Below are 23,232 nucleotides of genomic sequence, written 5' to 3'. Positions count from 1 at the left end.
GTTATTATTTTTTCCCCTTTTCCTAAATAAAACCTAAACCCTAAGTTTTTCTTTTATAGTTTGTGTTTGTTTGGCATTATGCTCATGATTATTTGATTATAAATTTGCTCTTACTTGTAGTGGTGTTGTTCTAATTCTCAATATATAATAATAATAGTAATTAAAAAAAAATGTCTAACCCTACTCGATCCACGTGAATTGGGTTGAGTTGAATTGTTTTAACCCACCATTGATGGGTTAGGTTAAAAAAACTTCTCAACCTGACCCATACGCACCCCTACCCACAAGAACCAACCCTTCACCTTTTGAAAATGGTTGTAAATTATAATTTCCTCAATAAAAATATTACCCGACTAAAGAAATTAAAGTGCTAGTTAAACCTATATATATAATGAAAAGGTTGCGCTGTGTGTATGATGTATCACACATCTTATTACTTAATAGAAAAACAAATTAGTTGAGGCATTTTATAATTCTAAAATATCAACTAGGCCATTCCAATTTTAGGTTACGATTTGTGATAAAATTAAGTTCACTAAATTGCAATCACAGTAGTAGTACCTCATGCCTTAATAACTTCTCTCTTCTTCTTCTTCTTCTTTTCTTGGATCAAACATTATCCTTAAAATAAATCCACTTTAAAACATTCAACCAAATATTAATAAATATTTTCTCAATTTTTTTTTTGATAATATATAAAGCAACTAGACTAGTCATAAAACTCCATATCTGTTATTATGAAGATGAAATATGATCTTAGGTCTATAGTATTTCTTTGGACTATCTGGCTTTTGCCCTTTTTTTTTTTTATTTAGCAATTTGCCCATGTTGCAAACTATATAGGGGCGTGCCCCTATTTCGATACTCGATTATCTTAAAACGAGTTTCAATGAAATACTCGATTCGTAGAAAATCGAGTTATGCCCGATCAAACTTTAAAAAAAAAAAAAAAAAAAAATTGCATGGAACTTGAATATCAAAAAATCGAGTTCCATGCAAAAAAAAATTTTATAAGTGGGAGCCCTATAATGACGTTTTTATGCCCTATAATGACGTTTTAAATTCCATATTCCCCCCCCCCCCCCAAAAAAAAAGTTTTTCTAGTACCATAAATAAATTCACTATTTTGCCACAATTCTTCTATGTGGTAGGCTATGATTGACATTTTTATCATTTTTATATGGATTACTATAAGAGCCAAGAGCAAAACGGGGCAATTTCCCTTTAAATCGTCCTAAAAATCCTTTGAAGTACTACTATATGTTAAATTATTTGCCCTTTTCTAACATTAGAGCAGAAAAACAAAGAAACAATTTCCCTTTTTTACTATAAACAAACCGAAATATAATAAATAAATAAATAAAATCTCCCACTTAAGAAAGTTTAGAGACAACAAAATTTCACAATATTTTCATGCAACTCTTATTTTTGATTGAGGTAGTCCATGAATAATTTATTTTGATTTATGATGTGCAAACACCTCAATTTATTGTGATAATATTGTGAGATTTTGTTGTATTACTAAGAGAATTTCTCACACTTTACACAAACCGTGGCACCAAAATAAATGCCACCAAGCTATCATTCCGCTATTAGCAATTTTTATTTTTTATTTTTTTTGAGAATCTACGCTCAACACTTTTTAAATTGATATATTTTCTTAATTTATTTTAAGAAATCAAATTATATGTCTAAACTTTGCATATATAAACTAACCTTTTAATTGGTTTTTTTACGGTTGTTTACAATTTTAATAGATTTTGTACAGTAATTATTGTTGTTTATAATTAATTAATTATTTTTATTTACTTTACTATTTTTTTATAAGGATTTCTTTTACTTTTAATTTTGCCAAAAGTTGTTGATAAGGGTAGGTTTAAAAGTTTGATAAACTCATTCACATAATTCAAAACTGACGTTCCTAGTGAACTCGTCCACCTTTGCTTGTGCATTCATAGACATAAACGACAATTACACCTCAAGGCCGACAGCTGCACCTTGAGATCAACGACACCTGAATGAGACGACCAAAATGCATAAACGGGTCTGACATGGCTTTGCTTGGCCTCCACGCATGAGTATATAAGGAAACATTTTGTACCCCACTGTTAACGCTAATCAAGGGGATTCCTACAAGGAAATGATCCCGCAAGATACGCGTATTAATGAAGATATTCTTTACAAGGAAAGACCCTTTATGCCAAGGAACAGATGTCAATCCTATACTACTATAAAAATCCCAAAACCCTCACACACCAAGTTATGCATAATTTACTCCAACTCTGGCACTATAAAGTTGTAAAAAAAGTTCTTTAACTTAACTTAATCATACTAGTACTCTTTTAAGGTTTTCTTTTTTTGTTTTATGAGGTGTTGTCATGAGTAAAATTTTAAAAGAACCCATTTATTATTATTATTATTATTATTATTATTATTATTATTTTTTGAGTTTAAGAACCCATTTTTATAATATCGAGTTCCGTTGAAAATGCTAGTTCAAAACTCTCCTCTTTTCTCACTCTCGTCTCTCTCTCTTGAAGGCACGAGCGTCTCTCATCTCTTCTCAGTTCTCAGTCTCTCTCTGTAAGTATATGAACAAATGATTGAATCGTATAGAATTTAGATTTATCAGTCTTGATATTTGTGATTGTGAGATTCATTACCTGCTTGATTTTTGATGCTTCTCTATATTTCTTTGAATATTCCATGTTAAAGTAATGTCCTCTAGCTGAAGAATTTATTGAATCTTGCATCATACTGTGGTAAGAGCATCCACAGCAGTGGAGCTAAAATGCTAAAATGCTAAAATTTAGCTTCACAAACACAAAAAATCTCATGCAGCAGTGGAGGTAAACTTAAAATTTATAGATGAATTGCTACAGTGCACATCTAAAAATAGATGTGCACTGTAGCTTGGAGCTAAAAAAAAAAAAATATATTTTAATCTCAGCCCGTGCTGCCTCTTAATTTTTTTATTCATTTCACTCAGCCACTCTCATTTTTTTTATTCATTTCACTCAGCCACTGCACAAACACAGCCACTCTCAAACACTCAGCCCCTCTCTCTCGTTGCTGGCTCCTCCTCTCAAGCTCACTGCCGACTCTCCTCTCATTCGCCGGCCGGTCCACCTGAAGCTCACTCCGGTCCACCTCAAGCTTCCGTCCACCTCAACCGTCCACCTCAAGCTTCCGTCCACCTCAAGCTTCAAGCTTCAACCGTCCACCTCAAGCTTCAAGCTTCCGTCCACCTCACTCCGGTACAACTTGCTTCCTTTTTCTTTTCTTTTTTTTTGTTTTCATTTTATCAAATCCGGTCTCATTCACTCTCATTCTTTGGTTTTTTTGGGTTTGGGTTTTTGATGCTTTGGGTTTTTTGATTTGGGTATAATCTTCCGCCGATCCGCCAATCCGCTTTGGGTTTTTGATTTGGTCCACTGGATGTCTCTGTTTTTTATTTTTGATATATGATTTTTTGTTGTTGTTTTGGATTATTGGCTTGGTGATTTTGGTACATTATTTTGGTAGATTGATGATGATTATGGTTTGGTAAGTGTGAGTGATGAAGATGATGATTAATGTTTGTGATATGGATTTTGTGAAATGATGATGATGATTAATGTTTGTGATATGGATTTGGTAAGTGCTCTGTTTCTCATCGATGATGATGATGATTATGGATTTTGTGATATGGATTTGGTAAGATGGTGTTCTCTGATTTGGGTGGATTCCAGTTATCATGATTATGTGTGTGTGTTTGTGATTAAATTTGCATTTGATGAAAATTGATGATATGAGTGTTGTTGATGACTGACTGGTTGTTCTGTGAGACTATGAGGATTGTCAATTACGGTTGACGATTCTTGTTTTATTCTGTAAATTTAGCTGAATTGGGATTCCGGCTATTGTTATTGCCTTAAAAATGGTATTTGAGTTTGCTTATTGTGGTGAAAGAATGTGTTGCATGATCATGTAAGTTTGGGAATTTTAATTGGATATGTCCTGTTGCACATCTTAATTGGACATTGTATTTTGTTGGGTATGTAAGTTTGGGAATTTTCTGTGTGGGGCGGCGGCGGCGGTGGGGCGGTGGCGGCGGCGGGGCGGCGGGTGTAGCGGTGGCGGTGATGATTACAGGTGGTTGTGATTGTTATTTATTGTAGTAAATATTTTATTTTATTGTAGTAGATATATTATTTTATTGTGATGTTTATAGTATTTTATTATGTTGAAAGCTAAAATAGATCCACTGCTGCAGCATGTGTGTAGGTATAATAGATAAAGTAACTTTTGGTGGAGCTAAAAAGCTAAATTTTTAGCTCCACTGCTGTGGATGCTCTTAAGAGCCATTAGTACCCATTGGCTATATATTGTTTTGTCTACAAGACTACAATAAAAAAACCATAATTTCCTCCCATACACAAACAAAGCCTTAATAAATAAATAAATAAATAAAATCCTCTATTATAAAAATCCAATATTCTCCTTTTGCACCACCGCTATATAAAACCCTCCCCGTGATCCAACCTCACTCAAATCTCTCTCTCTCCTAAAATGTCTGACACCGCCTTCAACAAACGCAAATACGATGACCAGGCGGCTCCTTCCCCGGACTCGGCTCCTCCTTCCTACAACGCCGTCGCTCCTCCCATCGAAGGCAAGCAGCTCGCCCAGGAAGTCGCAGAGAAAGGCGCTTCCGGATTCGATTCTCACGATTCTGGCTTCAGCTCCATTCCTCCTGGTTCCGCCTCTCTCCCTCTACACGTTTCGTTTTCTGTATTGAATTTGTTAGGGTTCTCGATGTATAGCATCTAGGGTTTTGGTTACTAGGGTTATTGATCTAGGTTTTGTGTTAGTGTATTAGTTAGCTATAATTGATTCTAGGGTTTTGGTTGCTAGGGTTATTAATTATTTATATGAATCTAAATGTTAATGTAAAGCTCTGGTGACTTTGATTTGGTTGGATGGACAGATGTGAAGCCACACACAATGAGTAAGAAGATCGGTATTCCAAAAGGAAGAGTTGGTCATATTATTGGGAAAGGTGGGGAGACCATCGGAAATCTTCAAACTCAGTCTGGAGCTAAGATTCAGATCACTCAGGATTATTATTATTTTTTTTTTTTTTTTGAGTTTAAGAACCCATTTTTATAATATCGAGTTCCGTTGAAAATGCTAGTTCAAAACTCTCCTCTTTTCTCACTCTAGTCTCTCTCTCTTGAAGGCACGAGCATCTCTCGTCTCTTCTCAGTTCTCAGTCTCTCTCTGTAAGTATATGAACAAATGATTGAATCGTATGGAATTTAGATTTATCAGGCTTGATATTTGTGATTGTGAGATTCATTACCTGCTTGATTTTTGATGCTTCTCTATATTTCTTTGAATATTCCATGCTAAAGTTATGTCCTCTAGCTGAAGAATTTATTGAATCTTGCATCATACTGTGGTAAAGAGCCATTAGTACCCATTGGCTATATATTGTTTTGTCTACAAGACTACAATCAAAAAACCATAATTTCCTCCCATGCACAAACAAAGCCTTAATAAATAAATAAATAAATAAAATCCTCTATTATAAAAATCCAATATTCTCCTTTCCACCACCGTTATATAAAACCCTCCCCGTGATCCAACCTCACTCAAATCTCTCTCTCTCCTAAAATGTCTGACACCGCCTTCAACAAACGCAAATACGATGACCAGGCGGCGCCGCCCCCGGCCACTCGAAGGCCCACCGGTTTCTCCGCTCCGATCACGCCTCACTCCCCGGACTCGGCTCCTCCTTCCTACAACGCCGTGGCTCCTCCCATCGAAGGCAAGCAGCTCGCCCAGGAAGTCGCAGAGAAAGGCGCTTCCGGATTCGATTCTCACGAGTCTGGCTTCAGCTCCATTCCTCCTGGTTCCGCCTCTCTCTCTCTACCCGTTTTGTTTTCTGTATTGAATTTGTTAGGGTTTTCGATGTATAGCATCTAGGGTTTTGGTTACTAGGGTTATTGATCTAGGTTTTGTGTTAGTGTATTAGTTAGCTATAATTGATTCTAGGGTTTTGGTTGCTAGGGTTATTAATTATTTATATGAATCTAAATGTTAATGTAAAGCTCTGGTGACTTTGATTTGGTTGGATGGACAGATGTGAAGCCACACACAATGAGTAAGAAGATCGGTATTCCAAAAGGAAGAGTTGGTCATATTATTGGGAAAGGTGGGGAGACCATCGGAAATCTTCAAACTCAGTCTGGAGCTAAGATTCAGATCACTCAGGATATGAATGCGGACTCCAATTCTGTCACCCTAACTAGGTTGGTGGAGCTCATGGGTACTCCGGAACAGATTGCCAAGGCTGAGCAGTTGATAATTGACCTTCTTGCTAAGATGGTGCGCGCTAATTCTAACTGTGCCGTCTAGCATTTTTGTGTGTGCGTGTGTTCAATGCTAAATTAAAATTTTGTGTGATATTAATATAGCCAGGGGGTTTTGGCCAGGTTTCTCAAAGTTCGACTGGATGGTCTAAGCGTGTTGTTTTTGGAATGAAAATACCAAATAACAAGGTATACATAAGTTACTGTTTTTGCTAAAAGTTTTATTGGCATGTTTCAGGATATTATGTGATATGCACCTCATTTCAGGTTTCCTTTCAGAATATTTGTTCTATCTAAACTTGATTTTATGTATTTTTTTTATTTAATTGTGGGTTCAAGTGGGGGGCAACCTGATTATGTGATATCTTGAGAATATAGTGCTCAAGGTTCAGCAGCACTCTTCTTTCAATTAATAGCTTCTTCGTTTTGTTAAGTACATTCTTATTTCATTCCTGAAAGTATTATTTGTCAACTATGCTTTTCTTGTCCATATCCCGACTATGGTAGGTTCTATGTGTTTTATTGTTTAATGGTTCTAGAGCTTGTGCTAAAGCTACTGGTCTTCATGTTGAAGAAAGGATTCTCATGATGTTGTTAGTAATTTAGTTATCTATCAAATACTCTCTAAATTGTGATACTGCTATATCATAGTGTGTTCTCCTCCTATTGCTCTTTCTGTTAAGAAATAAATAGGTAATATTTACATTCTTATTTTTCATCCTCTATCAATCTTACTCTTAACTACATATTCAATACTTTTGGATCTTCATTAAGTGGCTATCTGGTTAATTTTCAAAGGATTGGATACAAAATTTAATGGGGCTGAGTGATAGTAGTACTATCATATTATTTAATTATTCGCTTTCTTTTGCATGTAATCAAAAAACTTTGGAAGAGGAGCTGAGCCTCTGGAATATTAACTGCTTTTTTCTCAAGTATATTATAAAAATTTTCCAGTTCTAAGAGAAGAATGACAAATGTATGTACACACAAACTTTGTAAGATTCTTTAAAGAGATCTATTTACTTGACCAATGTCTAGTTGGCTCAAAATTTTGACATTCTAGGTTTCCTGTATTCTTATTCTGATGCTTCTGTTTATTAATTATGATGCACCAATGGGTATTATTGAAATATGCTTTCTGGTTTTTGCTTTATTATGAACTCGTTGCCTCTTCATGGCAATGGAGTTCATATGTCTCTTTTATGTAAAATCTTGTATAGTATTGTGGTTCTTTTTTTTTTTGTACCCATTCACTTCGAATGGGGAGAGGTTGGGCTTCTGTTGGAGTAACTCAATATCTCCTCAACCAGTATGGTATGTAGGCATTTATATCCCCTTCTGAGTACAGTATGAAATCCAATAATCCTTGTTTGGTCTTATTTGCTATCCGTGTTACTCTGTTGAATTTTTGGACCTTTTCCATTCTACGTTGTTTATATGTATATATGTATGCACATCCTGTGGTTTTTTGTATGATTATGTTCTTAGCATTTTGGCATATGTTCCTAGCATTTTGGAAAAGTTCCTCATGGTTATTTGTGGAAACAATTTTGTGCAGAATCGTGTTAAAAATCCTTCAATGGCTGGATGTTACCCTCAGCAAGGTTACCAAGCATGGCCTCCTACAGGCTGGGGCAAACCTGGGGCTCCCCCCTTTCAACAACCAGGTTATGGCTATGTGCAGGTATATCCAGGTCCATCTCCCCAGTATAACATGTCTCAGCCTCCTTATTCAGGCTATCCTCCTCAACCTGCGTCTGGTGGATATGCCTCCAATTGGGACCAGTCAGCTGTCCCACCATCTCAACAGACTTCTCAGGGAGGCGGTAATGATTATTACAGTCAACCGCCACCTTCACAGCAACAGCAAACCCCTGGTGGTCCTGCAGCTCCGGCAGATAACTCTGGTTATTGTTATGGTCAACAACAACCTTTAAGCTATAATCAACAGGGACAGGGTTATACTCAAGATGGCTATGGAGGGTATCAGGCACAACCTCAATCTGGATATGGCCAACCACCATCATATGATCAGCAGCAGGGGTATGCTTCTGCTCCTACCTATAGGAATGTGACTAATCCAACACAAGACGGGCACGCTCCCTCCTATGGTTCCCAGGGGGATTCGACCCAGGCTCCACCTGTCCAGCCTTCTTCTGTGGGCCAGCAAGGATACACTGGATATGGGCCTGGCTATGGAGCACCTCAAGCTCAAAAACCTCTTACAAATCCCCCGGTTTATGAGCAGCCTACGCAGTCACCTGGTGGCACCCTTGGAGGCTATGGCCAACCTGCCCCTGTGCAGCCAGGATATCCCCATTCTCAGCCGCCAGCTGCTAGTTATGCTCAGCCAGATTCTGGTTTGCAACATGCCCCACCATCCAATTATGGTGCTGCAGCTGGTCAGCCAGGTTATGCAAAGAGAGAACATCAGTTGCGAGCCTAAGTAGCAAGAATACATCTAAATCTAATATGAATGAAAAGGCATCAATGTTAGGGTTGCAAAGAGAACATGTTTTTTGAGCAAACTAGGAATAGGATATATATCATGATCTTTCATCAAAACAATTTTTGAGACAAGTAGAAAATTGCAAGCAATATCATCAGATTAAAATTAATCAATTTATATATATTTGCTACACTGTAGTAGGTTTATAGCATATTTATTATTGTTCGGCTCCATGAATCAGTCCTTGGAATCTGCTATAGCAGATACATGCACCTTGCAATAGTTTCTTTCGTTTGGTACAAAACCCCAGTTGTTGTTGTTCTTATTATTATTTTACTTTTTGTTAATAAATAATATTCTAAAAGCACAAGATAAAATATATTTAATATTTTATTAGATTATATTTTATTTTCTAAAATTTTCTTTTTTAAAAGTCAAATTGTAATCGCTTTTTATTTTTTTATTTTATATATATATATATAAGTTACACACGCACTTGATAAATCTTGATTCGATAACTTCATGTTTTCACCCTCCACTAAATACTTATAGGGGGAGTAGGTGCCAATTGATCAATTAGAGTTCATTAGCATGCAAATATCAAGAAAAATCCACCCAACCACAATATATTTTGTGTAAAAGCCAATAAATTGTTGAAAAGCATATTTTTCCTTTTAAAAAGTATTATATATTATAATTCATAAATGAATATTTATTATTATTATAACATACAAGGCTCCTTTTTTCATGATTCTTTAACTTGTGGGTTGTTAATACTTTTATCTCAATAAAAAATACAATTTTTTAAATAACTATCTTGATTATATATAATGATTAGTTTATAATAAAAGTAATTTCTTTTTAAATAATATTATATATATGTATATATATATATATATATATATATAAGTAAAATCCATATTTGATATTTTACAATTTACTACTTTAATAACACGGGAGACGCATTTAAATTGTATTCTCATTTCCCTAGTTAACATTCAATTGCATTTGTTCTAATGATGTGTTCCAAAGTTCTCACAACTTACTAAATTTAACAAAAAGTGGGACTAGTACAAACTGTGTTCCTCAATTAACATTCAATAAAATTAGGCCAAATGACAAAGGTCTTACGCATAATGCATAGGAGGTTGATTATGTGTTATTATATACAACACCAACGTCTTAGTCCCAAATTTTTGGATCAGCTATGGATACTCAATAAATTAGTTAAGATCAATGACATGATTTCTCTGCCTGAATTCTATACTACCTTAAGTCATAATTTATTACTATATGCAAGTCCAAAACTAGGGAAGTTGCTTGCCCTATTCCTTGTATTATACAATTCTGGGGGTATGTGTATCATTCTAATTATTACTGGAGGTAGGACGATGGACCTCATATTCAAAACCCTATGTGATCGGGATGCCATGTGTCATGCTAAATCATTGACAAACACAGAGTGGTTTTTAGTGTTCACGTGCTTAGCAATACTTATAGCCCAACTACCAAACTTGAACTATGTAGCTTGGGTGTCTTTAATTGGGGCTATCACAGTCGTTCTATATTCTTCTTTGATTTGGGCTCTCTCAATTATCAAAGATAGGCCCATAGGCATATCCTACAGTCAATTTGACAAATTGAAATCTAACATGGAAAAATTCAGTGATGTATTGAATGTGCTTGGGATCATTGCCCTTGCATTCAAAGGACATAATGTTATCCTCGAGATACAGGTTAGAATCTCTAACATCCTTTCTACTTTTTTTTTCTTTTCAGGTTCCATTGATAGTTTAATGTTATTCATGTTAGTGATTTGAACTCCACCTCTTCCTCTCTCAATATTTGTCTAACAAAAAAAAAAAAAAATCCTTTTACTTTTCAAAACTTGATCGCAGTTGCAATTTTTTAACTTATTAACATTGCAAAATACCGTATTTCTATGTATACTATTTCCATTCCCCAAATTGAAACAAATTCGAATTCTCAATTCTCTACGACGCCTTGGGGATAAATTTTTTTCAGGAAAAATAAAATCATAATTATTTTTGTCTCTATTTCCAGTCATTTTATGATGTAGTGCAATGGATTCATCAAAATCCTTCTTATTCTTATGAAGACAGGGTATATACGGTTACACGGCGTATTCAGCAAGTAAGTTTGGGCTTAGAGGTTTGGCAGAGGCATTACAACAAGAGGTTATAGCTGATGACATTCATGTCTCTCTTACAAATCAATGCGTCATTAAATTAAGTATCCTGTATCAGAATGATGTGTAAGATAATAAGATAATGGGGGTGTTTATTTCTTTGTCTTCATATACTCACTATGGTACGGGAATCAAGTCAATGTACCATTAATGAATTTTCAATAGAGGATATATCTGAATCCTTATCAGACTGAAACGACTACCATTATTGGTATCAAACCAATAGCGATTCATACAAGATAAATCTTCTAATCAATAATTGGACCAAAGAAAGAACTTTAATTGCACCTCTTCCTCTCAAAATCTTCTAATCGACTACCATTAATGAATTTTGTTTTGATCGAACTTACTTCACTCTGTTTTATATATTTATTTATTATTATTATTATTATTTTATTTTTTAAAATTTAAGCAGGGTATTAGGTGTTAAATTGTTTACTGCTTATAGACTACAAATACTTACTGCTTTCCTGCTTCTTGCTTATGACCTAAAGTTATGGAGCTGTATTATAGTTTTGTGTAGTTAGATGCTTTGAATATGTCATCGACAGATTCGACACCCATAACTTGAGCATTCGAATCACCTCGTGAAAAAATTTGTCCGTTTTAACATAAAAAGCTATTTTGTATTTTTTATTTTACATATTCACTTTTCAAAACATTCCATATCAAATTATCTATTTTACATTAAATTCAATTAAAACATCAATTATTCTTGATTTTTTTTAATAGTTTCTCTTTCTTCACACACAACCACTATTCACTATCTTCCTTCATTCTCAAGATACGTAAAAAAAGAATAAACAACTAAATGTAAAATAAATAATGTCAGCGTAAGTTTATACCATTAGTGTAGCAAATGTGTAAATTAACATAATTATACACAAATTGATATAGGTCATTTTTAGGTAAACTATGTATATTTTACACATCTTTTTTCTATTATACATGGACTGGTGTTAATGTTCTTAGTTTGAAGTATTTGTGCCAAAAAAAAAAAAAATAGAGCACAAAAAAAGAAGCCTAGATAAGAATTTGCTAAAATAATTCATACTTGGAAATAGCTTTTATTTTATTTTTTTTTGCTGAATAATACTTGGAAATAGCTTATTGTTAGAGCATTAGTTTGAAGAATCTGCTATAAGTTCATACTTTCAAATATTGATACAGATTCGGTCCAGTTAGGTTCGGTCTAGGGTTTTAACAAACCGAACATTCTAGTCCGGTCCTAAAAAATGCAAAAGACCAATGCAAATCACAAGTTTGACTAGAATCTTTAAGATTGAGCCATTTTTGAGCCCAAAAAAAGCCCAGCAGTAGTGCATAAACTCACTATTTTAAGCCCAATATAATAAATAGTAGTATTATGCTATAAAGTAAAAATAAAGAACAAAGTGAACAAACATCATTAAGCACATAGTTAATATCAACCGAGTTTTATCGAGTCAACACCGATTCATTCACTTCCAAATTCAAAGGCCTCCACAATTCTGAAGCGAACAAGCTTCCTGACTTCTTATGGTGCACCACTTTATTGCCCTTGCCACCATTAAGCACATAGTTAATATCATATCATAACCATTAGGCAAGTCGTTTAGACCAAGGCGGCCAAATTACTAGATCCAAAATAGCAGCATTGGTTACATCGAATGGAAAAAGCAACAAATTTCCACTTCGCAAACTTCACACAGCTAGCTAACACATTCTCATGAACAATGCAACGATAAATCACATACAGATCAAAGTCAAAAACATCACCACCGTTGCTTTCAATTAACTTTTCTCACCAACTCCATCCATCAATGTCAAACTCCAACTTCTTTCTCCTCCTCCTCCTCCCTCTACTTCTCCTCCTTATTCTCTACATCCTAGTCCGCCCTCGCCCAGTCAAAATCCCAATCAAGAACTGCCATGTGTTCATCACCGACGGATCCAACGGCATCGGACTCCCCCTGGCCCACTAGGCCACGTCGAAGGGCGCGTGCGTCTCCATCCTCACCCGATTCCCCAACAAGCTCGAGGAGGTGAAGCAGGCGATCCGCCTCTCCACCAGCATCAATGTGGTGGTCTTCGTCGCCGACGTCAGAGACTACAACGCCGTTTCCAAGGCCATCAGCGAGGTCAACCCTATTGACGTGTAGATAGTCAACCAAGGCGTGTTCGTTCCGCAAGAACTAGAGAAGCAAGAATTGGATGAGGTTAGGTTCACGATANCTATAATAAGTAATCATTTCTCATAAGTAACGCCCTTAAAACAAAACTAAAGAGAAACAAGGACAAAATACAAAAGAAAAACTTTCTTAAAAAAAATACAAAAGCAAAATACTTTAATGTAAATTATATAATTTAGAACTCTAACTTCTATGTCATGGCATGACCTAATACCCAAATGGTTCCTGGATCAAATAATATTCAAAGGTCTTTGGAAGATGAGACCATCTACCATGGAAACTTCTAATGATTGCATCCAACATCTTTGCACAATATCCTGGATACCACGCGTGCATGTATTGATCCGCAATTGCATGGCTACGATATCTCTATTATTCTAAACATCAAAATTTAGTGGTTATCAAATTTGTATAATAATAGGCAATTTAAATAAATAAATAAAGCAAGTTCATAGAAAAGAAAAAAAAGTTTACCCATTGCAAAAAATGATGATGGGCACATCTAATGTAATGGGGTAATCCATTAGCATCGTCAAACAAATGATGAAGCTCAATCCCATGGGTATAGACCTTATAAAGTGGCCTATAATTAATTCTATCCCACCATTCTCAAAAACCATAGATTTCCTCATCTTCAAGTATAAAATGGGAATAGAAAACTGACTCATTTGACGATTTATAGTTTTCCAATGTGTGGATAAATTTAACGCGATCTTCAGCACTGTAAAATATAGGATGAAAAAATTGAAACGCTGAATAACAACAAGAGTCAACAGTGAAGATGGGAGAAAAAAAAAAGGTTGAAAGGCATCGATAGCAGAGCATTTGGATTTTCGGTTGGAAAGCAACTCATAACTAGCAATGCCACCATTCTCCTAAAATGACTGACGTCACACATGATGCCTTCACGTAGCATCTGGGCATCATTGGACTGGATAGGTTCAAACGGCAATTCTGCCAGGAGTTGGCCACCTAGATTCGGATGAATTCTGACCTGGCCTAGCAGGTCCCCCACAAACCATCCGCGCTGGTGGTAATTGACAACCGTGCGGGCAAGATCTAAGAACTTCCGACCCGCAAAGAAACTAAAACCTAATAGCTCTCCTTGTGCAGTTATTTCCCACTACAAGAAAAAAGACATAATACATAAGTATTATTGCAACAACAAAAAATAATGGAGGTAATATATATACTATTGCATCTTTAGGTTGTTTTTTGTTGTAATGGTAACTTAAATTTATTACATCAATATGAGATTGTAGCAATAATTATTATGTTACATCGAAATGCGTTGTTGTAATAGGTAACTCTTTTTATACATTAAGATATGTTGTTGCAATAGGTAATCTTTTATTTCACATCAAACTATATTGTTAGTATAGTTCCTAGATATGGTTTTTGAATTGCAAAACAGGTTAATGAAAAAATTATTATTCAAGAAAATGATTTTTTTTTTTTAATAAAAAAATCAACCTATTGCAATGAGATTTTTTCAACCTATTGCCTTAGAGTTTATTACAACGGCTTGCATCGACTTTTTTGTCATTGCAACAACACCTATTGCAACGAGATTTTCAAAATAAATCATTACAATATGTGGTACTTATTGCAACGAAAATCTAGTGTTGCATAAACCTATTGTCTCGGAGTTTATTACAACAGCTTGGATCGACTTTTTTATCGTTGCAATAACACCTATTACAAGGACATTAGTTGTTATTGCAATGACTTATTTTGTTGTATTAAGTCTTTTTTCTTGTAATGTCCCATAATCCTGCATTTGAATGGTCCATTCTTAGATACTCGGAGAAAGTCTGAAAAAAAAAAAATCTACATCAGAGACTAATAATAATTAGTTAAATTAAAACAATTATATTATGTCATTTACCAATCCTGCAACATGTACAAGATAAGAGAATGCATGTGGAGAACGAAGTGGGTTTCTACTGAAATTGTTGTCAAATTCTTGGAGTCCGCTTAAGTTCATCAAAATATCAATATTAGGTAAGTAATTGGCTTGCATTGTATTGTATTAGTGAGATCAATCACTGGGTTTGCTCTTACAGATGTAGTGGGTTGCTCTTGAAAAATTTGTAAAGCTTGAGATGAGCACAACAATGGCAGAATAACAGAAATCAAGAAAGAGTGAGAGAGAAAGAGTGAGAGAAAGAGAGAGAGACTGAATGAAATTGGTATATTGCTCAACTCACTAATACATTACTCTGTTTGAGTATTTATACATGTATTGAGGATCAATAAAATATCTAGATGTACAACCTAGCAAGAATCTGTTGCAACAAACTCCAACAAACGGAAGAGTCTGAAGATTAAAACGCTATCTAGAAAGGAAAAGTCTAGAAGGACAGACCACAAGGACTTAGCGTAGTGGTTAGACTGTAGGTACTGATTTCTTGAAAGGAAGGAGCTCAGGTTTAATAATTTGTTTAAGGGTATTATAGTACGAAAAATATTATAACCCAAACAAAGAATCATGTTATTGATAGTATAGATATATACTATATTATTATGTATCTTATACAAATACAAGTAACAAATATCTTATACATAAATCATACGTATACACAACAAATATATATTTTTACGTCTTTTTTTCTTCTTCTTCTTTTGGCCTATGAAATAAGGCAAGATGGAAAAACTCTTGTATGCACATGAGACATGTCTCATTTGCATTGATTTTACATATGTCTCATTCGCCTCACTTATATAATTCTATTAGTTTGAGGGGTTTAGACATTAGACTTTAGAATTGAATCTTACAAGTTTGATTTTTATTTTTCTGGGAGTGAGGGGTGTATATATAAGTGAGGTGGCAGTAGAGGTAATCTTAGGTTAGTCTTCATGTCTTGTCTCAAAAAAAAAAAAAAAAAAGATTACCTTNTTGGCATATATGAAAGCCAGATTACATGACCATCATTCCAATAAAAAATGCAGGATGTGCGGCCATTACTAAGAATTTGAGTAGACGGTGACTAAACCCTTGTCATTATGTCCTATCAGGTACCTATTTTTCTCTTTACTAATTTAAAATTGAAAAAGAAATGCTTTAATGCTCTTTCACTGTCAAGTTCTTTTAAGCATCTCAACTGGTCAAACATGTACAAAACTCTCACACAAAAATGTGCTGAAAGAAATAAAATAAAGAAAAAAAGGGCAAAATTAAAATTAAAGAAAGTAAAGGGTTGGCTATATTTTGAAGCTTTCTGCATGCAATATAATGCTATATCTATATCAATATAACATGTCCTATCCCATCAAAAAAAAATATCTAGAAGCTGTTTTGTGATTCTTTAGTAATTAATGTGCACATAATGGTTCTACCTGCTACTAAAGTTCATTTTTTATGCCACTTGATATTGCAATTTGCAAGATGCCAATTTATAAGATTACACTTTGGCCAACTTTATGACAAGTTTTTCTTCATCAAATCATTAAAGCTCTTGAAATATATTATCAGATAACTACTCGCTTAGATTTTAAGATTAAGATGAAAGTATTTAATTAAGGAAAAAAATCTAACCAAAAGGTGTCCAAAAGATCTTCCAAAATAGTTAATTAAGATCTTCGAGATATAGTTCAAATGTTGAAATATACCTGGCATTACCAAATCGATCACATTCAGAAAGTTCCTAGGTGAAAAAGAGTGGCTACTTTTCAAGAAACAAAATGATTACTCACTTTGCATGCCTTATGCTTTATCTTTATTCTTGCTGTCTGTCACTCATGAGAACTCATGAAAAAATTATCTTGAATTGGAACTTGATAGAGGTTCATTATTTTCTGCATATATCCTCTCACCTACCCAATCCTGCATATCCACTTTGCATCTAAATTCCAAGTTCCGACTCACACACCCACTTAGCACCTAAGTGTTAATGATTTCTAATAATATATATAATCTGAAATAGTGAATAATTGAGAATGACAATGTTCTGGTGCGTCGGAAATACCATCAGCCCACATGGGATTCGGCTAAGGTTTGGACCCAGGTTCCAATATATAACTTCAAACTTTTGATCTTCTCGATCTTTGTTCGAACATCAAACATAATAATTATATCATTTGATTGATCAAAGTTGTCAATATAACTTTAATTTCATCATATCCTGCTAATTTAAAAATTGTAGATTTGAGTAATGACAAATCTTATTATTGTGTTGGTGTCTCATGTCATGCATGATAGAGTATAAGTGGACGGCAATGAGCACCACTGCAAATCTCCTCTTTTCGAATTATCAAAAACAAAAGTTCAAGTTCATATTTTTTTTTCTCTCTCTGTCTCTCTTTTAATTATATTGAAGTTATGGATTGCAAAATTTATTTTTCTCTCAGTGTTCAATCAAAACATTGTTAGGATTTTTTTGGCTAGAAGATGTGTTCCACTTTGATACATCTGTGATTATACAGGATCTGGTTTTTGGGGTAGTCAAGTTAAGAGCACATGCACCACATGTTGGCTCCTACTTATTATGTTACCCTTTTGAAAATAAAATATCTTGATTATAGCAAGTGGAATAAGATATTATAGTAAGTGAAGTAAGATATACGGTAGTGTACAACATTTTTCATAATAAATTTAATAATGTGCCAAACTGTTATTGCTAAGCAAAAAAAAAAAAAAAAAAATTTAGTAGGGATTTTAAATTTGAACCAATAATAACTTACTACTTAAAATTTGTGTATAAATGTTATGCACGTAGCATTATTCTAAATTTTTAAGAGCAGTGCTACATTCATAATATCTTTATAATATTTTCACAGTAAATCCTTAATGACAAGTTGTTAGAATTTGTGTATAAATGTTATGCATGTAGCATTACTCTAAATTAACTTTAATTTTTAAGAGTAGTGCTACATTCACAAAATCTTTATAATATCTTCACAGCAAATCTTTAATGACAAGTTATTATGGTGAATAAAATAATTATATTAGTTGTGGCTGTGGGCTAATAAGAAGCAGTAAAAACATTATGGACATAGCATTACTCCTATAAAAGTTCTACGAAACATGCATTCACAACCTTAACCTAAAAATACTAAACTATGAAAGGAAATATGTAATCTGGCTTTCATATATGCCAATTGCCACAGGATAACACATTTATGCTTTGATTGGTGATGACCATGATTATCATTTCTGCAGTAATCCACTCTTCAATGACAATTGGTAGGGAGGTGCTGGATAAGTTTAAATAATTTGTTGTGAATGCTGAAAGTTAATCCATTAAAGAGTGATTTTGGCAGTAACATAAGAAATCAAGAATTAATTAATCGTGAGTATTATTCTTTCTGAATAAGGCATATGGTTCTGGTTACATGTATGCCTTGGTGTTCCTAGCTTTGATTTCTGGAAAGCTGTATTATAATGACTGTAAGCCTTGCTTGATAGAATTGTGAAGAGAATTGAACCTTGGAGTTCTAGAAAAATGTCATTTTGCTGGAAAGGTTCAATTTACTCAGGCATTGTTATATGGTGCAATGGGTTTTTCTATATTGGACTAGCAAGTAGCAATCTAGTGTTGGGCTTTTGTGGAACCTAGTTGTGTTTGATCCAATTGACGACCTGATCCAACCCAAATAATATTACGTGGTTTTTAATGGAAGATTTTGAATGTAAGAAAAACTGAATTGCCACACTTTGTATTTTTTCTTAATAATAGTGAAATCTTTGCAACTCCGTGAATATAGATAAATTGCCGAACTACGTAAATACTGTCTTGCGTGTGTGATTATTTATTTATTTATTTATTTTTGCGTGTGTTTTCTCTATTTTTTGTCTCTCACAGGTTGGGAATTTCAGGTTAATTCCCTACATCTAGCATATTCATACTTCCTCAAATAAGAACCAATTTAATGCTTTCCATGGTCTGGTTCAGCAAATAAAACCTTTGAAGCTTTATTTATTTTAAGCCTTAAGAAGCCTAAGTTAGTTGGGTATCTATTCGCAGACAGAAAAAGTAAGGGCTTGAATTGGAAATTCATTAAAGTCATTGCCCGCCATAAGGCTTCACAATATTGGAAATGATTCATCAATTCATTTATGGCATGATAATTGGCACTTAAAGGAACCATTGGTTCTAAAATTGCAGTAATACAAATGCTAAAGTTGAGGATCTAGTTAATTAATGTTCGAAACAAATGTATAGATATCATTATTAATCAGTTTATCAAAAAAAATATCATTATTAATCAATTCAATCACATGGGAACCTTCAAATACTAGTGTTCACTGTTCAATGTTCATCATTCTTTTCCTACTTGGGAAGTGATCAGGGGTACTTAAAAGTTGCATGGTGAAAGCTAGCTAGCTAGTTTGATATTCTAACATATCGCCAAATATATTCATTCCTAAGTTGGTTTTTAATATAAATTAGATTATCCAAACAGGTGCAATGGGGGATGATATACTCTGTGGCTTTTGAGGAAATTCCATGTAAAGTAAAAATTATCTTTTTTAATTTACGAATGGGCCTTCTTGAGAAGAATATGGAAAAGAACTTCAAATAATTTTTTTATAATCAATAAAACTATTAATTATTATTGGGATGTTGGATCATACATTTGAAATGAATCAATTTCCTAATTCATATTAATATTAAATATTATAAATTTAAAGTTATGTTTATTGTCCCCATTTAAAATTTTTAATGACGTAACTATTTGTACATTGTCAAATCCAAAAATTAATTGTAAAATGAATTCTTTTATTTCATTTGAAATGTATAATGATCAAAATAACTTGGGATGTGACTTGCAAAAATCCTTGATTGTGTGTGTGTATGTATTTTTTTTTTTTTTTTTTTTCTTTTTCGCTTCTTTCGCTTCAAAACTCCTTGATTGCGTTGATATCAAAATTAGGATGAATATCTCATTTTATCACATTTGGACAGAGAGGAATGCTCTTCTACATAAGAATATAGGACTATGGAGACTAAAAATAGAAGTCTTTGGAGACAGATGAGGATTTTTTTTTTTTTTTTGGGGGGGCAGGAAACTAATATGTGCATATTTCAATAAGAATTACTCCATGTAATTGTTGGACCATTCTTTCTGTTACCTTTGAATGGTAACCTATTTGATGTTATTTTTTGTTTTATCGAAATGTTTAATTTTTTAGCATTGGGAAATGCTAATGCTATTCTATTTTACAATTCTAAAAACCCACAATTCTATTATACCATCCCATTTTACAATACCTCTACATCCCAAAACTCTATTTTTATTAAAATATTATTTTTTAAAACTTTTTTTTCTTNTTTTTTTTTTTTTTTTTTTTTTTTTTTTTTTTTTTTTCACTCAACCTCTAGCAACACACAAGCCATCAACAACCCCAGCCACGACACCAAAAGCCCAAGCCACCGATCAACTCAAGCCACCGATTAGAAACTCATGCCGCCGATCAACCCATCAACAACCACAGCCACGGCACCAAAAACCCATCAACCCACCATCACCACGACAACCCCCCACCTTTACCACCATGAACCCACATATGACCCATAATAAAAACCCCACTCCCTTCCACCACCACCACCATGACAACCCCCAACTCCACCACCATGAACCCACAAAAAAAATTCATCCCAAAATCAAATCAAACCAATAGCAAATTCCGAATCCAAAAGATGACCTACAAAAAAAAATCAAGTCAAAATTTACACAAACCTAGCTACAAACCGATCTCGCCGCTGCAAACCACACCGGAAACCCATGAACATGCCGCCACATACCCATGAACTTAGAAAACGTACCCAAAAATACCCAGAAATCACCACCATACCATGTCGATCTGACTTCCCAGTCTCACCTCCACCTCGAACCCACGACCCACGCTAGAATAGCCCACCGTGAGAGAGAGATGTGATGAGAGAGAGAGAGACACCGTTGTGGAGAGAGAAATGAGAAGAGAAACAAAGTGAGAGAGAAAGTCAGAAAATGGAGAATAAAGAAATATTATAAGTTTAATTCTACCTTTAGAATTGTATTGTAGCACAATTCTAAATATTTTTGCAATACTCCCTTTTGACATTTCCTGATGCAGTGGTTATTTGGTGCATTTATGCTAAAATGCTCTTAGATATGGCATTAGCATCTCCTGATGCTAATGCTCTTAGTGAGACTTACAATTATGTAAGAAGGGGGAGAACGCTACTTCGGGTACTCAATAATTACCCACACTATGTGGTAGAAAAGTTCTGATCCTAATTTTTTTTTTCCTTGATTTAAACCTATGCTTTTTCATCTCCATTGAAACGAAAATTTCTAAAACCATGTCCTTTTGTGCCACAGTTTTGTCATAACTTAGCACACGGTAAATAGTAGCAGACTAGTAGTAAACAAAAATGTCGAGTGAAAGTGCAGTGAGCCACACTGTAACAAATAAGATTGCGAAAAATAGGTGTAATTGGGTACGCTACCAGAATTACTCCTATAAAAACCGGAACACAAGGATTTCTCATTTATTATACTCTCTCTCTCTCTCTCTCAAAAGTCAAAGTATCCATGGACTCAAAAACTCGTACAGTCGAAATGTTCTTCTTTCCCTTCGTGGGTGGAGGCCACCAGATTCCAATGGTAGACATAGCAAGACTTTTTGCTTCCCATGGAGCCAAATCCACTATCATAGTCACTCCCACAAACGCTCTTAACTTCCAAAACTCCATCCTCCGTGATCAAAACTCTGGCCGACCAATTTCCATCCATGCTCTCCAATTACCAGATGCCGACGGTGCAGTTTCACCTGAATCTGACATGTCTGCAACCCCTTTCACTGACACCGCAGTCCTCCAAGAGCCTCTCAAACTCTTCCTCATTGAACACAAACCCGACTGCATTGTCTTCGACATGTTTCACCGTGGGGCTGCTGAGCTTTTCGATGAGCTCGGTATTAGAAGGATTATCTTCAATGGTAGTGGGTGCCTCCCTGGTTGTGTTGCAGAGAGTTTAAGAAAGTATGAACCACATGAGAAAGTGGGTTCAGATTATGAGCCTTTTGTAGTGCCGGGCCTTCCTGATCGGATCGAGCTGACTAGGTCTCAGCTTCCTGATTTTGTTAAAGACAAATCTGGGCGTCTTGATAAGATGGCAAAAGATGAAGAAAAGAGCTTTGGGTCTGTGGTTAATAGTTTCTACGATTTGGAGCCAGCTTTTGCAGACTTTTCCAGAAAGGAGATGGGAAAGAAGGCTTGGCTTGTAGGACCAGCTTCTCTATGTAACACAAATATTACTGATAAGGCTGAGAGAGGCAAACAAGCTGACCAAAGTTGTTTAGGTTGGTTGGATAAGAAAGAACCCAATTCAGTTCTTTATATTAGTTTTGGAAGCAAACCCAGTTTTGCTCCAGGACAGTTTGTTGAGATTGCTCATGCTCTTGAGGCTTCCAACCATTCATTCATTTGGGTTGTTGGAAAAGCCTTCAAAGATGAAGAAAATTTCCTTCCTGGTGGATTTGAAGAGAGGATTAAGGAATCAAAGAAGGGTGTGATACTAAAAGGGTGGGCACCCCAGTTATTGATATTAGAACATGGTGCAGTGGGAGGGTTTTTGACTCATTGTGGATGGAACTCTATGTTGGAGGGAGTTTGTTGTGGTGTGCCTATGATTACGTGGCCACTCTCTGCTGAACAGTTCTTCAATGAGAAATTGGTTACTGATGTGTTGGGGATTGGAGTTCAAGTTGGGAGCATAGAGTGGATGTCGATTAAGTCTGAAAAGAAAGCGTTGATTGTGAGGGAGAAGGTGGAGGTGGCAGTGAAAAGGTTGATGGGTGGTGGTGATGAGGTTGTGGAGATGAGAAAACGAGCTAGAGAGCTTGCAGAGAAGGCTAAGAAAGCTGTTCAAGTTGGTGGATCTTCGTATATGGATGCTGATGCCTTAATTGAGGAGCTTAAATCCTTAAAAGAAAAATGAGAATTAATGGAGGAATGTTGTATTTACTTGCCAAAAGAATAAGGAATGCTGTACTACTAAGGTGGAAAAGAAATAATGAAGATACATGAAATGAAGTTTGTATTGTTTTTCTGATGA

At 34.8% G+C, this 23,232-nt stretch overlaps 2 protein-coding genes across 2 annotated transcripts; both read left to right on the top strand.

The window, feature by feature from the left end:
• The first annotated feature begins 4,523 nt into the window (after window positions 1–4,523).
• LOC111997271 (uncharacterized) lies at window positions 4,524–9,019 on the top strand. The gene is made up of 6 exons (XM_065759789.1): window positions 4,524–4,738; window positions 4,970–5,129; window positions 5,625–5,896; window positions 6,128–6,372; window positions 6,480–6,545; window positions 7,918–9,019. Exons 1-6 carry the CDS (start codon window positions 4,552–4,554, stop codon window positions 8,803–8,805), a joined length of 1,818 nt encoding a protein of 605 aa, XP_065615861.1. The 5' UTR covers window positions 4,524–4,551; the 3' UTR covers window positions 8,806–9,019.
• Window positions 9,020–21,641: 12,622 nt separating this feature from the next.
• LOC111992134 (abscisate beta-glucosyltransferase-like) lies at window positions 21,642–23,232 on the top strand. Its single transcript, XM_024023962.2, has one exon. It carries the CDS (start codon window positions 21,709–21,711, stop codon window positions 23,113–23,115), a length of 1,407 nt encoding a protein of 468 aa, XP_023879730.1. The 5' UTR covers window positions 21,642–21,708; the 3' UTR covers window positions 23,116–23,232.

This window comes from Quercus suber, unplaced genomic scaffold (assembly GCF_002906115.3).
Source record: "Quercus suber isolate HL8 unplaced genomic scaffold, Cork oak 2.0 scaffold_341, whole genome shotgun sequence".
NCBI lineage: Eukaryota > Viridiplantae > Streptophyta > Magnoliopsida > Fagales > Fagaceae > Quercus > Quercus suber.
This window is presented reverse-complemented; position numbering and strand designations above follow the sequence as displayed.

What these genes read in the sequence shown, in the direction of transcription:
- LOC111997271 (XM_065759789.1), top strand. Translation starts at nt 4,552, where the DNA reads ATGTCTGACACCGCCTTCAACAAACGCAAATACGATGACCAGGCGGCT. An exon ending in CTTCAGCTCCATTCCTCCTG is followed by an intron (nt 4,739 to 4,969) that starts GTTCCGCCTCTC and finishes TTGGATGGACAG; the next exon opens with ATGTGAAGCCACACACAATG. An exon ending in TTGACCTTCTTGCTAAGATG is followed by an intron (nt 6,373 to 6,479) that starts GTGCGCGCTAAT and finishes GGTTTTGGCCAG; the next exon opens with GTTTCTCAAAGTTCGACTGG.
- LOC111992134 (XM_024023962.2), top strand. Translation starts at nt 21,709, where the DNA reads ATGGACTCAAAAACTCGTACAGTCGAAATGTTCTTCTTTCCCTTCGTG.